The following is a 17,517-nucleotide window of genomic DNA, read 5'->3' as shown; positions in this document are numbered from 1 at the left end:
AGAACTTATGTGGATGATAGAGACGGCGCGGACCGTCGTCGGTCACAGTGTGGTCCTCGAGTTGGTTGGCGTGCTGTGTTTCCGGCATGCCTCTAACGGTTTTTGGAGGCACGTAGTGTCTCAGTGGTGGGTTTGCTGCGTGTTGTGTGTGACTGTTAGTATAGATTATATCTTTACGATTCAAAAGCACTAGTATAAGTTTATTTTAATACACAAAAACCTGTGTCAATTCGCTTGTCTTGCCAAAATCCAGTTGCGTGGCTGCTTTAGTCAAATCTGATAGAATTGGCTGATATGCATTGTTTATGAATGGAGCGTCTCTATTTCGAGGCGGTGGCGCGTGATGTCTTAATTCGAGTTCATTGAGAGGGTATTCATGGATGCACTTTTCTATGGATTGCGTGGAATGCGCGAGCGGCGCCGGCGCCCTGCGTACATACGTAATACATTAATGTTCATATTAGACCAATAGATATTGTTTTTCTTGATAACAGTTACCTATTATGATTTGAAGTTTATAGATACAGGGTACTCTAGCTGCTGCCAACGACTTTGTCTGAGAATCATTGAATCGGTTTTGTTGACCTACAAATTAAGATACCAACTAAAGATATATTACTTACTAGATGATGCCCGCGACTTTGTTCACGTGGATTTTGGTTTTTAAAATCCCGTGGAAACTTTTGATTTTCCAGGACAAAAAGTAGCCTATCTGTAGTAACCCATCCCTGGAATGCAAGGTAGGTGTTTTCAAAATGCGAGAACTCTTTGATTTTGTGGGGCAATAATTGCATCCCCTGTCCATAATCCTTATTTTCCATACTTACTTATAAATTTTCACTCTATAATTTTTCATAGGGCCCTCTGATTCCAAAAACTTTAACATAATATTTGTACTAATTTTAACATGATTTAGAATTCGAATGGGACTTTTGAACGATAATCATGAATTTTATTATAATTAACCACTTATATGAGGTCTTCTAGCTAGGAAGCTTGGATATCTTAATTTGCTAAAGGTCGTCCGCCTCCAATCGGGGGTCGGACGCACCTCTAATTTTTACGAGTAATGTGCGTTTTAAGTAATAAATTATCACTTGCTTTAACTTTGAAGAAATCATTATGCCTGATCCACAATGTTCTCAAAAGGTGTGTGAAGTCTGCTAATCTATCACCCTTAACAATAATTATTGTACCAGTCTCTTTCTACCAGTGGTATATTATTTTGATTATTCAAAAGCACATCTAAAAGTTTACTTTAATAAAAATATATTCTATTCTATTCTATTGTATTAAACAGTGAAAATGATAAGTAGAAGATAAGTAGGGAGCTATATCGATCTTAGATTTCCCATCAAATTGACGGCAAAGATGGTAGAAGTTGTTTGTTCCAAAGATGTTTTAAGGCTCCTTGACACCAATCAACAAAATTAATAATTTAAAATAAGTCAAATTGATATGCATATGAATAGATGGCTCAAATAAATCTATCGTAGCACCTACAAAGTGGCATAGGTTGGTACCTACATGATTTTATACGTAAATGGGCGATATGTATGATATCAACTATTTTTAAGGTTCCAAACTTAATAGTTCCAAATTAATAGGGCTCCGTTTTATCCAAAGGGTAAAACGGAGCCCTATTAATGTCACTTTTCTGTCTGTTCGTCTGTCCATCTATCCGGCTGTGCGTCCGTCGGTCCGTCCGTCTGTATTTGGTGTAGAACGTTGACCCAAAAACAGATATTGAATTAGAAATTCAATTAAATTATTTTTTCAGAGTGGCTCCCATACATGAAAAAGGACATGAAAATTTGCCTAGCAAGGAGGGTATCATTGCTTAGAGCTCATTGAGTAGACCATTTTTGTGACAGGGGCTATCTCAAAAATTAAACTATTTAGGAATATGAAATTTCGGTAGGTATATTAAGAGCCATATACTTTATTTAAACAACAAATACTGAAAACAACGATTTATAACATAATTTGTAAGTTTGGACTCATCCTGGAAGTTTGTAAACTGTGATCAGAACAAACGAACATTTTTTGGGGGTATCCTTTCACGGTTTATTGCGATGTTGTAGCTCGCAAAATAAATATTACACAGTACACACACCCAAAACATGATGTTCATAATTATAATGTACGGAACCTTAACAGAGCGAGGCCCGACTCGCACTTCACCGGGTTTTAGACCAGTTTAAACATTATGTTTAAGTATATTATGATGGTAATTGGAATAAATCCATGTTTATAACGAGCATCCACACGCGCTATTATATGCATCGGTACCTACCTATAAACATGTCAGAGAAGTACCTATTTATAATGTGTAAGTATATAGGTACCTGCCTATGTTCGTAAATCAATAACAATAGCTTAGTAAACTGCGTATCGCCATGAATTCACTGATTTCAAGTGTACTATTATTTCTTGCTATCGACGTTTCCCGAGGTATTTCTATAAATATCATATTACGACTTCGCTGTGAAGGAGGTATGCCGAAACCAAATCAATGTTGTCTGTATCACCAAATTATATTCTTACTACAAACTACCTACTGTGGACAAGTCTGCCAGGCCGCCGAAAGGGATAGCAAAGTGTTGCTGATAAAAGAAATTATTATATTTTATCCAAACCCTATGACTTTTGTAACCGGATATAGTTTCAATGGACCCAACACCGTTGCTCTTATAGAAGTTGATACTAAAGAGAATAACAGTTGCAGTATCATATTCCCTCGGCGGGATTGAAGACCCATACTAGACGATACTCCATTATCTAGAACTGTGCTAATAAAAAATGTGATAAGAATTTCGATTATCGATGGATATTATATTAATTGTGCTACGGACGAAACGCAGATTGCGACGTTCAACATTTAGAACATCTACCATCGCAATAAATCGTGAAAGATAATTCAAAAAATGTTCGTTTGTTTTAATCACAGTCACACAAACTATTTTAAAAGTCGTTTGTTTTCATTATTTGTCGCTTAAAATTTTACTCTAGGTATATGGTATACATAATATTCCGAAATTTCATAATATTCCTAACTAGTTTAGTATTTTTAAGAATAGATAGACCCCGTCACAAAGATGGTCTAAAACTGAGAACTTTGACGGCCTGACGGACTATACCTGTAGGTACATTATAAAACAGATTTTAAATTATTTTAAGCATAATAGTTTTTGATTTATCGTGCAAAATGTCGAAAATATACGACTCTAGTACGGAACCCTCGGTGCGCGAGTCTGACTCGCACTTGGTCGGTTTTTTAATTTTTTATGCTAGCACGTTTACAATGTTACCCGTGACGACTGAAGTGACAGATATTATTATACGTTTACAATGTTACCCGTGGTGAATGAAGTGACACATATTATTATCCGTTTACAATGTTACCCGTGGCGACTGAAGTGGCAAGATTATTGTCTATTTTTGTGTAATCTACTTTGATTCTAATCTATTCTTTACTCTGTGGTAAAGACATATAGAACTGTCAATGTCAAAGTCTACATTTGTAAAATGTCAAATGTCAACTGACATTGACAATCTAAAAAGTTTTCGTTTACGACATCGCATGATTGATTGAGAAAATGATTGCACTGCAAAGTTAAAATAACCAGTTTTACTCATTTTATGTACATTAATTGCCCCTTTAATGGGAATTACACGTAAGCAATTCTAATAAATTGATCTAGAGTTCAATTCTAAACAATTTGTCAAAGTGTTTATGAGTTAACTTGATGTGAAAACGCGAACAGCAAGTGATCAAAAGTATCCAATTACTACAGTATTACAACTAGACTTTAACAATGAGTGCGGCACCGAGTGGGACACACAATTTCAAAGTGGTTTTACTGGGCGAGGGTTGCGTCGGTAAAACATCAATCCTTCTCCGATACATTGAAGACAAGTTTAACGATAAACACTTGACAACATTGCAGGTATGTTATGACAATAGAAAATATAATCCAATTTAAAGGTCAGCAATGCTTACGTTCTTATGAATCTTTAATGATTTTATACAAAAAGACATTCTATGTATATATTGTGAAATTATATTTAAATGTCTGGTTTAATAGTATAGTAGTTAGTACTAAGCTATTTCAATGTATCTAAGTATAGTCATCTTCGAGGCATGGGCGCTCCATAGGCTGCATCATCACTTGCCATTAGGTCCAATTGCAGCCAATTAGTGATAGTCCATAAATTTATATAAAAACAATTTGCATAGCTAATATATAACTTCTCCAAAATCATCTGCTTACAAGTGAAAGTCCTATTACAATTAGTTAAGCTAATTAAAGATAATAATAAGTGCCTGAGCAAAGAGATTGGCAAAAAAAATCTAAACTTGTTTGAGTTTTAATATTGTGTAATCATATCAAGAATCAAGCCAGGAAGTACTGAGATAGCCTAGTGGTTACAAAGTCTGCCTCTTATTTTGGAGATCAGGGTTTTAATACTGGGAATGCACCTTGTTACGGTACTGTACCTCAAAAGGTCTATCTGTCTGTTCGTCTGTCTGTCCGTTCGTCTGTCCGTGGTTCAGGATTTGAGTTGTGAAAAAAGAACACCATTTGTCGCTTAAATTCTAACACCATGTAAGTCAAAATGTAACTTTAGCAAGTGCGAAATCTTTTCGAAACCAAAAATGGGAAAAGTTAGTAGACACCCTACAGGTAAGTTAAAAACTAAACTGACTTATGCACTGTTTCCATGGGTTTAGATAGTGCTGTTACTTTCTTTCTTTAAGAATTTCTATCAGATGGTTTCTTGTTTCTGATTGACTGAAACTATCTATGCCCATTTCGATTTTCTAGCAAAAAGTGTCTAAATGTACATGGTTTTAGAACTTAAGCGACTATATTATGCAATTTTGTATGGATTTACTTGAGTATATGTAGACAGTATATTTTGTACACAGGCAACATTCCTAAATAAGAAGCTTAACATAAATGGGAAACGCATCAACTTATCTATCTGGGACACGGCTGGTCAAGAGAAGTTCCATGCACTTGGCCCCATATATTATCGCAATTCAAATGGTGCTATTCTGGTGTACGACATCACAGATGAAGAATCTTTTGGAAAGGTACTTATATGAATTTCTAAATATTTTATGGATTTTTAGGGTTCCAACCCTGAAATATGCCAACTGGACCCTAATACTAAGACTCCGCTGTCTATCTGTCCATCTGTCTGTTTTATCTTGGATGTATAATATTACTAGCTGATGCCTGCGACTTCGTTCGCGTGGATTTACGTTTTTCAAAATCCCGCGGGAACTCTTTGATTTTCCGGGATAAAAAGTAGCCTATGTGTGTAGTCCAGGGTCATTCCAAATCCGTTCAGCCGTTTTTGCATGATTGAGTAACAAACATCCAAACATCCACACTTTCACATTTATAATATTAGTAGGATTAGAATTAAATCATTGTCTGTACAGTTTGTTACTTTAAATTACATATTTAACATTTGCTTTTAGGTTAAAAATTGGGTGAAGGAATTAAAAAAGATGCTTGGATCGGATATTGTGTTGGTGATAGCTGGCAATAAAATTGATTTGGAACATGAAAGAATGGTGCCCTTGGAAGAAGCAGAAAGGTAAAAAGTTTTAACAAATAAATTGTTATATCATAACTTTATAAGGCTTTCTGCCAATAAGTGATTTAAATTTTTATTTACTTCAATTGTGATTGAAATTAAATTGTTGAGGACAAAGCAATTTTGTTGCTGGGTTTGAGCTCTGCTTAAGGGCGAAGCGACCTCATGGTCTCATGCCCCTTAAGCGGTCTTGTGGATTCCACAAAATAGTATCAGTATCCCTATACTGATACTAGTTAGTTTAGAAGCAGCCTCACTGTTTCGTTATTTTGTTCGCCTTATGCTAATATTTTTTCAGTTATGCCAATATGGTCGGTGCAAAACACTTCTACACATCAGCGAAACTAAATCAAGGAGTAGAAGAACTATTTCTAGAATTAACCCGAGATATGGCCGACCGATTTGAAAAGAACTCCCAGACTGAAAACAACAGACCAGCGAGAGTTCTAGTTGTCGAAGACGAGACACCAACACAGTCCTCATGTTGCTCTGGTAACAGGAGTACCTAAACTGGTGATATTTGTATATTATTCTCTTTCAAACAAATTTGTGTAAATCAATACTTGAGTTCTTTTGATGAAACTGAAACATACATAACCTAACTATAATAATTGAAATCGTTATTATATTATAGCAAAATAGTTTCAATAAAATATATTTCTATTTAGTTTCATTACAATGTGTAGAATTCAAAATGGATGTCTTTGTTTATCTTTATTACAAATTTGTTTGAAATATGTACATACATAGTATATTATCAATTATGTTATATTGTAATGTATTTATAAAATATTCTATTTATGACATGTGAATTAAATTAATTAATTAAATTGATGTTAAACATTGGTGTTATTATTTATGTAGGAAATACTGTATTTAATAAAATGTAATGAATGATGTTTTTCTCAATTTTAGAAGATAGACTCCAATCATTTCAAATAAAAAAAAGATGCAGACAAATTGAGAATCTCCTCCTTTTCTGAAGTCGGTTAAAAATTGCACTGTAGTATAATATGATTATAACAGGTACCTATGTTTAAAATTTAATGGTTTTACTAACAAACACTTTGGAAATTAAATTAGTACATTTGCATCCTTAGCATTCCAAATAATTCATACCTACAAGCGTTTCGTCGTATTTTCAAACCATCATAGCTTCTTCAAGCATCTTTTGTAAAAGGTAGGTACTTTATTGAAAAAACAATCAGACATCAATACCATATTTACCCTGTTACAAAAGATTGCCCACTTGATGCGATTTCTAAAAGCTGATTACTATATAAAAGTGTAAATTAAAAATTTACAACACCCTGACAAGTGAAGGTTACAGTAACTAGAAAAGAGCTGACAACTTTCAAACGGCTGAACCGATTTTCTTGGATTATAGCTAAGAACACTCTCGATCAAGCACCTTTCAAACAAAAAAAAAATTAAATTAAAAACGGTTCATTAGTTTAGGAGCTACGATGCCACAGACAGATACACATCAAACTTATAACACCCCTCTTGGGTCTGGGGTTAAAAATAGGATTAGGATAGGAATAGGAGAAAGGGTTTGGGACAGATGAAATAAAAATCAACCAAGAAATTTCTAAGTCTATTTAACATACTCTACTTGATAAGACAACAACCCAATACCTATAGCACGCGACAGGTCGAGATGGCAATCGGGGTGATCATCTCCTCGTACCCGACTCGACCGGGATCTCGACCTGTCGCGTGATATACTTTAAATAACAAAGTAGGTATTTTAAACAACATCCATATATCTGAGCCAGATTCGTTTATACATTTCCACTTATTTGTATGAAGGACCATCTAATGATTGGCATGCGTTGCATTGGGATTTACATATTATACGTTGCTGTGATAGAAACTTTCAGGCAAGTGTCAACAACAACTAAAAAGTTTCAATTCGATTGTATAAACAATATGTTTGTGGCGACTTTTTTAGGGTTCCATAACTTCCATTCCTGAAAGGCTGCCAACAGAACCCATTACTATACTCTATCCGCGGCAAGAAGTTATTATAGCGCTCTTTATTACGTAATCCCATACAAATGATAGAGACAAATATCTTAGAGTGCTTAATCATTTTGAGCCACCAACCAATCACAAACATGTTTTCAAAAATCATTCGAAATTCAATTACAAAACTAGTTTCGTTTGTTGCACTTGAACTGGTTGCGCCCACCGATATTTTTGTCTATCATTTGTATGGGTTTTTGTAACGGGAGCGCGGATAGAGTATAAGCCTCCATTGTCCGTCCGTCTGTTTGTCTGCGGCAAAGTTTCTGACAAAGTATCATCGACGTACAATAGGTAGTGCGCGAGTAGCATTTCGTCGCTTAAGTTCTAGACAAAATGAGCAACTTCACAGGAGAGTGAAAAAACTTGCTGTTTCCAGAGGTTTGGGTTGTAAGAGTTTCTGTTGGACGTCGAAATGTTGAAACCGCCAGAAATGTCTGTGGTGTTAGAACTTAGCGACGATTTGCAACGCATGCCGAGCAATAGCTAGTTTTAAGATAAATGCAACAAATCAGGATAAAAAGAAATTATCTTTTAAACTTTCAAAGATTTCAAACAAACAATTAGTATTATTATGAAAGATTTATTTTACCTTAGTCTATGTACCGGTAGCTAAAAGATTATAAAATTATTACGATCACAAAAATTAGTAGCTTGGTATTGACATCAATATTATTAATGGTCTTGAACTTTTTAATCCCTAATTAATGTAATTATTATTTATAAAGGCAGAAATAAAAACATGACTAAATAATTTGAGAACAAAAACTGTTTCAAACAGTCATTGTACATGAAGATAATAATTAATATTCTCACACAACATCCTTTAAAAGTATAAATGCAGAAATAAAAAGTGTCAAAATTATTTGAGAAATTAAAAATTGTTTCAGTCAATCATTAATGAAAATAATAATATTATAAAATTAACTCGTATAAAACCAACTTATCAGAAATAATAAATGTAATAATATATCAACACAGAAATAAAACAATGTCAAAATTATTGGAGAAAAATAATAGTATCAATCAATCATTAATCATTTTTAAACATGAAGATAATAATAATATTCTCACACCACAGTAAAATAAAATTGGAAAAGAGGTTATTTTTTTAACCTCGCAGACAAATGACGCAATATTTGCATGTCACTGTTAGATAACATAACGTACGTTTGAGTTTTAGTAACAGTAAAGTCATATATGCACTGTTTACTATCACAGTCACCACTTTTGTTTGTGTGCAATATATTGTTTTTTGTATGGATATGTCACTTCTCCAAATCAGTTTCTTTGGCTTTTTTCGTAGATTGCTTGTTCTGAGGTTCCTCTTTGGTTTCAGTAATTTCACTGATGGACGCCTTCTGTGCATTATCTTCGACTCTATCTAGCGGGGGTAGGTCTAGGAGATATGGCATCATACTTCGGGTCTTTTCTTCAGCGGATAACCATTCCATCTAGAAAAATCAAGAGAATATTGAGATGAATAAATAATCAAGTTACAAAATGTATATAACAATTGAACATTAGTGTATCTATTAATGAATACGTTAGTTTTCGCTTTATCTAGATAAACTTCAGATTACACAATGTCCCTTCATTCAGCTTTACCTACTGGACCATCTTTCTCGTTTGGAGGAACCTACAGGGTAATGGGTTTTGTTGTGGGCCTAACTTGAGCTAATCTAATTACTTTAGAAACCCCGGGAAATCAATTAGTTCTAGCGGGATTTTCAAAATCCTAAACGTGAATGAAGTTGCAGGCATCATCTCGTCTTCAAATAAATAAATGCTAGGTTGTTGCTCTCAAAATTGGTGAAGCGTGCTGATCTGCACTCAGTCATCGTGGTGGCCCTAATTGCTCATTTTGAGAAGAGGCTCGTGCTCAGTAATTAGCCGGCGATGGGTTGAATGATGCATATACCTTCTGTCGATGATCTTGCACTGCATCGTCACATATCTCGATGCACATTTGCTCAGTGAGCCTGCCATCGTCAGACGCGTAAGCGGCCGCTTGCCAAGCGACGCCCAGCTTAGACAAGGCCCGACCAGACATGCCGGCCGTCCTTTCCGCCAGCTTCGAACACAGCGCCCCGTAGTCAAACTGCTCCACGTTCAAGCGTCTACAAATCAAAACAATAGGCTATTTTACAACAAGCGAAAAAAATCTAAAAATGTATACACAAGATACAAGTATTAGCAATAAGCAATCGATAAATGTTAGTTTCAGTTGATAAAATTACTCAATGAATTATATTATTCATTTTAAAGATTTCGTCACATGGACTGTAGTCATATTTCCCTAAGTGCCAGTATTTACCAATCTGTCTGACGTCACGAAAGCTCATGATCCTAAACAAAATGGCGGCTAGGGTTTTCGCGGTAATATTTGAAATACAAAATTTTTATTGCACTTCGGCTCAGAGGATCACCGTGCCTTTGCAGTACAAGTTTATTATTTATTAGAACTACGAAATAGCGGTGGTCGTCTCGGCCGAAATGCATGGAAAGCTCAGTAAGTTATGTTTTAGATAAATATTTAGGTTTTTAAGTTTAATTTATTAGTTTTTATGTTTTATGTGTTTTCATTCTATGTACTGTGTTTGCGCCTAACTTTATAGTCCCGAATAAAAGTATATTTATTTATTTATTTATTGTTATCGATCAAATAAAATTTTGTGAATTTATGATAGCTTTATCTGGGACCTTTTTGGCTATGCAAATCTGAACTAATTATCAAACAAAACAGCCTAAACTGTCCTGAAATTAAGTGCAAAGTTCGTGATTTCCATCAAAACGAAGTTTTGCCAGCTTCCACTCAGTTTTTTGCTGCTGCTGTTTTTCATTTCGTGCAATATTACACCGTTTTATTCTCCAGCTCCAATTAAGTAATTATTACTACATGTAGTTATAGCTTTTATAATATGTCTGACTACCACTGCCCGAAATGTGGGTTTACTAAGCAGAGCCAGTAAGAACAGTATAGTATAGAATATATTTTTATTCAAATTGTGCATAACTCATTAATTTTTTGCCCTCCGAAGCCAGTAGCACAAACATGTCAAAGTACAACCTGATCGTTTCCTACATTCCAGGCCTGGTAGTCCAAACTCGACCATTTTATCAAAACAGTTGTTTATTGCCGAGTAGAAATTGTCGTGGAGTGTTGGACGCTAAGACCAACATGATACAACTGTTTCGGTCATGATTTCAAGCTATATAATATAACGGTGTAACCCACAAACCTTTTGCCCTCCGAAGCCGGTTGAAGCACAAACTTGTCAAAGTACAATCTGATCAGTCGTTCCCTCTCTTCCAGGCCCAGTAGTCCAAACTCGATCATCTTATCGAGACGGTCGTTAATCGCCGAGTCGAATTGTTGAGGAGTGTTGGACGCTAAGACCAGCATGATACGACTGTTTCGGTCATGATTTCAAGCTATATAATATAACGGTGTAACCCACAAACCTTTTGCCCTCCGAAGCCGGTTGAAGCACAAACTTGTCAAAGTACAATCTGATCAGTCGTTCCCTCTCTTCCAGGCCCGGTAGTCCAAACTCGATCATCTTATCGAGACGGTCGTTAATCGCCGAGTCGAATTGTTGTGGAGTGTTGGACGCTAAGACCAACATGATACAACTGTTTCAGTCATGATTTCAAGCTATTTAATATAACGGTGTAACCCACAAACCTTTTGCCCTCCGAAGCCGGTTGAAGCACAAACTTGTCAAAGTACAATCTGATCAGTCGTTCCCTCTCTTCCAGGCCCGGTAGTCCAAACTCGATCATCTTATCGAGACGGTCGTTAATCGCCGAGTCGAATTGTTGTGGAGTGTTGGACGCTAAGACCAGCATGATACGACTGCTTTGGTCCGATGTACGGTACAGAAACGCGTTTAGAGCCGCTCTCAGATCCTCACTTATAGCGGCAGACGAACGCTTGCGAAGGAACGCGTCCGCTTCATCAATGAACAGGAGTACACCTATAATAAAATAATAAGAGATGTAATATGTTACAAATTAAAGCGCAAAGTAGCAACTATACAGATTCTAGGATTCTCTGTACCACTTTGGCCATCTCTGATCCATTGTGATCGACGCCACTTTTTACAGGTCCTTGTCTACACTTGTGACCGCCAAATACAGCAGCACTTTTCTGACTTAGAGTAGCTTCCTCAGGGTATAAGATGTGTTTCCCTAGGCGGATGCTACATTTATATATTAGTCTAGGAAACTATAGTTGAGGTGCAAAGTTACATACCCAAGCCGCAGCAGGCCAGCTTGATTCGCATGCCGTCGAGGGTTTAATTTTCAATGTGCACGTTTATCATAAAAATATGATCACATTATCACCAGTAACATAGGTTTTTTAAAGTACCATGTTAGTTCAGTATGTTTAACCTTTATAAACTTACATGGTCCTATAAACTAATCTAATCAGCTGTTCTGTTTGGCGGCCATATTTCTCACATATTTATATTATTTTTTATTTTCATTTGAACAAATGGTGGAATGGTGGAAGCGCTGGGATAACTCAAACTTAAAAGTATTTTATTGTGTGGCTACAATGAAATCAATAGATTTTTTTTCTTTCTTTCTTTTAAATATATTATGGCACATGTGCGTTAATGTCTTTACAAGCAATTGTATTGAAGAAAGCTTTTACCTTTCCTGCTAGTATTGGCCCAGTCGAACATCTTGTGTATGGAGGCCACTGCGTGCTTTCCCATCGGAGCCACGTCACCGCCCGTCATTATTGCGTATTCCATGCCCGAATGCTTAGCTAATTTCTATAATATAAAATGAAATAAAAAAACATTAAATACAAAGATCTTTAAGCTATACACTTTAGGCTATAACTTAATCACGCCAACGAAGACGCAGGCAAAAGCTAGTAATTTGGATTTTGGATATATCAACTTAGCCAGGTAGTCATTAAAAAAATTTTAACACACAACTGCTCTGGTATATAGATTTTTTTTCAAAAAAAATTAACCAGTGTCACTTGGGATGACATAAGGATTCTATACTTCGATAAAGATTCTAAAGATAATACATAAACATCTTTTTAGGTATTCAGAAGTTATGGCGGAACAAAGAAAATCGTATTCATCTTTATATTCAGGATCATACATAATCCTAAAAATATTTTTACTCTTTTCTTGGGCAGTCGTGCAAAAAGGTAAAAATCTTAAGAAGACATAATACTCACCTTTGAGAATAAAGTTTTTCCAGTACCAGGTGGTCCATACATGAGCAAGTTTCTATAGAAGCCCTTATTTGTTTTAGTATTCTTTGTGGCGATTGCGATATCTCGCAAACGTTTTTCAAGATTTGGTGCCAAAACGACGCCGGCGAGAGCATCCGAGGGTTTCCTAAAATTCGCCACCGCTTTCGACATTGTTAGAATAGGATGCTTCAGGGCTTCTAGCAAGGAAAATCTTGAAGTTTCGTTGACTAACTCAGGCTTTCCTAAGAGAAAAAATATTCTAAGGATCGATTTTCCAATCACCAATAATAAATCTTTAACTAAGAAATTTTGATGTTTTGACAGTTTTTGCTCAGAAAATCTGTCAAATTTATTTCTCAGTTGGATTATCTAACAATTGAGATATTAACTTTAAAAAGTGCAAAAAATGCAAAAAAAAACATCTGACTGACGGTAGAGGTCAACAAACGTTCTGTAAATAGAACACTCAAAGTCAATGTCTCGTCGTAGGTGTGGCATTGTTTCCCGACCCGAGTTTCGAACGCTATACAATGCGGATTTGAAAAGTACTAAATCATTAAAACTACAAAATAAGACAAATGGCATAGGATTCTGTAAAGGTATTATAATAATAAGTTTTTGCTAGCGATCTGCTTAGATCCTGTATAAAAGGAAAAGCTAACTGACTGACAGACCTATCAAAGCATGGTTCAAACTAGTGGACAGATCGGGCTGGGGTCTGCAGGTAGTTATGCCTATTGAGCTATTATTCTATTTCTATTCTTACCAATCCTAGCTTCAATGAATCGAGCAGTCACAGACGTAGCTCCTTTAGCTGTGTAGACACCAAGAGCAAGCAAGGACAAGCCTCCCACAGCAGCCAATGTCTTATCCCAGTCAGTCACTAGAGCATTCAGGCCTGTGCCTATCACATTTCCTGCTGTCCTGGTAAATTAATGTACAGGTAAATATCATCATCATAATCAAGCATCGCCAGCTCACTATTGAGCACAGGTTCTTTCAGAATGAGAAGGGCTTGGCCATAGTCCACAATGCAGGCCAAGTGCAGATTGGCAGACTTTTAAGTGCAGATAAATCCGAAAATTTAGAGGTGCGTCCTGGGATTGAAACCTTCCGAACAGGAGCCCGACGGGTTAGCGTCTCGCCGCTTCTTACCCTATCCTAAAACGTTACCTTATCCTAATATATCCTATACCTAACGACACGACGGACAGACGGACGGACGGACGGACGGACGGACGGACGGACAGACAGACAGACAGACAGACAGACAGACAGCAAAGTGATCCTATAAGGGTTTCGTTTTTCCTTTCGAGGTATGGAACTGTAAAAGTGTGCATAAATAACTTACTGTATGCTCTCTAATATAGTAGTCCTGTTTTCGGCAGCTTTCAGCCGTATCTGCTCCAATGTGATATCGCGGTTCTCTCGATCCGCCTTGGCTCGAGCTCTAGCCTCCGCCTCGATGGCTTTTAGCTTATTCTTTTCGCGCAATTCCATTTCATGTTCAATGGTCGCACGGCGGAGCGCCTCTTGTTTGGCTACACTTTCTTCTTGCCTATATAAAAATTGAAAGATTTTTTTATTCAAATAAACTTGGATAAAGAATTCACTGGATTCAGGTGGCATAGAGACTGTGGTGTATGGAAGTCCCTATAAGAGACTTACGTCGAGCATTGAGCGAAAAGCTTGATAAATACAGTTCAGTTCATTTCACGTAAAAAGTACAGTTCATTTCACATAAAAAAGCTTCAGATGTTATACCTGCACACTAGGTGATTCACCGATTTATTTCGTAATGTGAAGGCGCAGGGGCACGAGTGTCTATTCAATATTGTTAATCAACCTTTCCCAGACATTACGAGTGAAGAGTACCCATGCTTAGATATAACCCTCTCTACTTTTTACCTGGAGATCAACTGTACATTCAGGTACACATTTAAATTATCATTGAAAACATACTTTCTCAATATTTCCTCTTGTGACTTTTGATGCTGAAGTAACTGTTCTTCATAGCGAGTCTTGGCCAACTGATCTTGATATTGCGCTCTCATTTGGTGCTGCTTTGTTTCTTCCTGCATATAGAAGTACAAAATGAACAAAGAGATATTGTATAACAAGACATATTATTATTTACATAGTGATCATGATGAAAATGAAGTCCTTTTATTCCTTCATGGATCTTAGGGCTGCAGCCCTTTTGCAGTTCTCAGCAGTTGTTTTCATGTCTCCCTATCTTTGGCTGCTGCCTTGACAGGGTCCCACGAGAGTCCCACTCTTTTAAAGTCTTCTTCAATGAACTTTCTCCAGGTGTTGTTTACATAATGTTACATAGTATTACAGTATAATTTAGTTTGTTTCTCTAATTCTCTTGTACACTTTCATTTGACATTGACAAATGAGAAGCATTACATAATTATACATATTGACTCAATTGTCATCTCCATGATTAAATAGTAAGAACAAAATCCCAGGCACCTAAACAGTTGATCATTGAATTACTAAATGAAGACTGCTCAAGCGGCTTGAGTAGTTGACAGTTGAACTGCAGTTGCAATACAGGAAATGGATGGGATAACTGCACCAGAGCAGTCACCAGCAAAAGAGTGCACATTGTATGTGATGCAACTGATAAGAGTATGCTTGGAACAATCAAAATGAATTTTGAATTTTGAAAATTTTGAATGAATGAATTGTAAAAATATAAGTAAAATATAACAGTCAGGAAAGACTCATAATATATCTTAACAAATGAAAAAGTTATGCAACTTTACAGTGTGAGAGTTTTAGGAACAATAGTTTCTAAGTCCACAGGTGAGCGACTGAGTGATTTGTGGTGTGCCAATCCTACATTGCAATTGCAATGCAACAATTGTTGCTGTAATGTTGTAAAGAAATTTTTACCTGAAGTGTTTTACGTCTCTCTTCATAGTCAACTCTTCTCTGTTCCACTTTAGACTGTTCAATGGCAGCTTCATATTCCTTGATCTTGGCCATTTGCTCGTGCTGGCGTGTACTCTCTTGCAGCTTACTGAGCTCCAGCGCATCTTTTGCATGTTCTGGTGAAGATTGTGCACGTGTAAGAATGTTATTTTAAACTAACTGACCTAACATTTTTTCACTCAGGTGGAATTTCTAGAAATTATTTCTTAATGGAGATCTACATTACAGAGAAAACTTACATGCAGAATCTCAAGTTTCAACACCCAGTGTTTTGCGCTGAATGCTTACACAAGGTGTTAGGTAATGTCTGTAACATGCCAGATCAGAAGGTTGCGTGTTCATATCACGTTGGGGTCACCACTGTAGCGACTGTGGTGTGTTCTGATTAAAACCAGCGATTGTCAGATGATCATAATTATTGTGATTTCATTTCTTCCTTTCCCGATACATCCCTGTCCAAGGTATCGGTACCGGTAAGGTGTTCCTTGAGGTAGTTGACATGCTGGCGAGTGGGCAGGAACAACGAGTGTAAGTATCCCGTAAGTATGATGCACCCATACTGGCAAGCTGATGTTGTATCAAAAAAAACCGGCCAAGTGCGAGTCAGACTTGCGCATCGAGGGTTCTGTACATGTGTAATACTCAGGAAAGCACCTTAGTGGAAACTCTGCTGAAGCAAGTCTTAATAATTAAGACTTGCCTCAATTCTGGACTGAGTTTTGTAATGAGAAATCATGTGTAAAATATATTATGTGGTAAGTACAAGTAAGAAAACCATCATCATGTAAATCACACAATACCTAATTTTATCTGGTAAATCTTTACTACCAGCAATAACACAGGTTACTTAAAACTGAATTGCATAAAAATGTGGACAATTGTATTCCATAAAGCAGGACAAAATGATAGCGATAGTGTGATATTAGGTTATGAGACAACATTATTGATTATGCAATAGCTAACAAACATGTGACTGATAAAGCTCGTTACTTACTCGATTTCTCCAGCTCTCGAGCGGCTTGTGCAGCTCTTTCCAAAGCGCTAGAGTCAAATCTATAGGCTTCCATGGCTTTCTTTTCGGCACTGGTTAGGTTAACCGGAGGAGCGGCTGAACCAGCGCCGCCCGCAGGGGAATCCTCCGGAGGTGGCTGTTGGGGGCGACTATACCCGAATAACCAAGACATGGCGAACAACCAGCACTTTAATTCATTCAATGTTTAATTTTGACTATTATATTAAAATTCAATTTTACGACCGTGCTCCACAAAAATTCACAAAACCACAGACTATAGACCAACCCTCGAGCAAAGAGTATGTAATCATATCTCTATGCTGGGCAAAGAGTATTATTTATTTGGCCCTGGATATTACTACTGGATAGGCCTTTCTAAAAATATGTAGTTGTAAAATTGCTAACTACTCTAAAGTTATTACAATTTATCTACAGTATTTACATATATAATTAAAAATAGGCTTAAAATAGGTCTCGTAGTGACTTTGATAGGTCCGAGCATGGGGTAACAGCTCGGAAAAAATCTTTATATACAGTCTGTGAACAAAAATAAAAAAAATATATACTCAGGTACCATGCAGCCCATAAAGCTATTATACTATGCTATTATAGGACTACGTCCATGATGCAGCCTGATAAGTCGTGACCAATTTTTTCGTTTTTTTTTTTCTACTTGCTTTACGGCTCTGGACTT

The 17,517-nt window shown here is 36.5% G+C and overlaps 2 protein-coding genes across 3 annotated transcripts; one reads left to right on the top strand and one right to left on the bottom strand.

Moving 5' to 3' along the window:
• The first annotated feature begins 3,559 nt into the window (after positions 1 to 3,559).
• On the top strand, positions 3,560 to 6,456 carry LOC123880577 (ras-related protein Rab-21-like). The gene is made up of 4 exons (XM_045928769.1): positions 3,560 to 3,950; positions 4,934 to 5,101; positions 5,495 to 5,613; positions 5,912 to 6,456. The coding sequence occupies exons 1-4, from the start codon at positions 3,819 to 3,821 to the stop codon at positions 6,120 to 6,122; spliced, it is 630 nt and encodes a 209-aa protein (XP_045784725.1). The 5' UTR covers positions 3,560 to 3,818; the 3' UTR covers positions 6,123 to 6,456.
• A 741-nt stretch (positions 6,457 to 7,197) lies between these two features.
• LOC123880550 (ATPase family AAA domain-containing protein 3A homolog) lies at positions 7,198 to 17,110 on the bottom strand. Of its 2 annotated transcripts, XM_045928728.1 has the most exons (11): positions 16,806 to 17,110; positions 15,773 to 15,927; positions 14,831 to 14,943; positions 14,220 to 14,426; positions 13,635 to 13,792; positions 12,851 to 13,110; positions 12,305 to 12,428; positions 11,488 to 11,621; positions 11,107 to 11,264; positions 9,563 to 9,761; positions 7,198 to 9,095 (listed from the first exon to the last, which is right to left on the bottom strand). In XM_045928728.1, the coding sequence occupies exons 1-11, from the start codon at positions 16,993 to 16,995 to the stop codon at positions 8,910 to 8,912; spliced, it is 1,884 nt and encodes a 627-aa protein (XP_045784684.1). In that variant the 5' UTR covers positions 16,996 to 17,110; the 3' UTR covers positions 7,198 to 8,909. The 2 variants fall into 2 exon arrangements, with proteins under 2 accessions (XP_045784684.1, XP_045784683.1); XM_045928727.1 differs by lacking the exon at positions 11,107 to 11,264 and having other exon boundaries at positions 11,330 to 11,621.
• Between the last annotated feature and the right edge of the window lie 407 nt (positions 17,111 to 17,517).

The sequence above is a fragment of the Maniola jurtina genome, chromosome Z (assembly GCF_905333055.1).
Source record: "Maniola jurtina chromosome Z, ilManJurt1.1, whole genome shotgun sequence".
Classification (NCBI taxonomy): Eukaryota; Metazoa; Arthropoda; class Insecta; order Lepidoptera; family Nymphalidae; genus Maniola; species Maniola jurtina.
Note: the sequence above shows the minus strand (reverse complement) of the source record. Positions and strands in the feature narration are given on the sequence as shown.

Bases quoted from the DNA above. Each gene is read 5' to 3' on its own strand.
- LOC123880577 (XM_045928769.1), top strand. From the start codon at position 3,819: ATGAGTGCGGCACCGAGTGGGACACACAATTTCAAAGTGGTTTTACTG. The intron at 5,102-5,494 runs GTACTTATATGA...ATTTGCTTTTAG, and splicing joins ATGAAGAATCTTTTGGAAAG to GTTAAAAATTGGGTGAAGGA. The intron at 5,614-5,911 runs GTAAAAAGTTTT...ATATTTTTTCAG, and splicing joins CCCTTGGAAGAAGCAGAAAG to TTATGCCAATATGGTCGGTG.
- LOC123880550 (XM_045928727.1), bottom strand. From the start codon at position 16,995: ATGTCTTGGTTATTCGGGTATAGTCGCCCCCAACAGCCACCTCCGGAG. The intron at 15,928-16,805 runs GTAAGTAACGAG...AATCTTCACCAG, and splicing joins TCGAGAGCTGGAGAAATCGA to AACATGCAAAAGATGCGCTG. The intron at 11,622-12,304 runs GTAAAAGCTTTC...ATTTTATTATAG, and splicing joins GGCCAATACTAGCAGGAAAG to GTGTACTCCTGTTCATTGAT.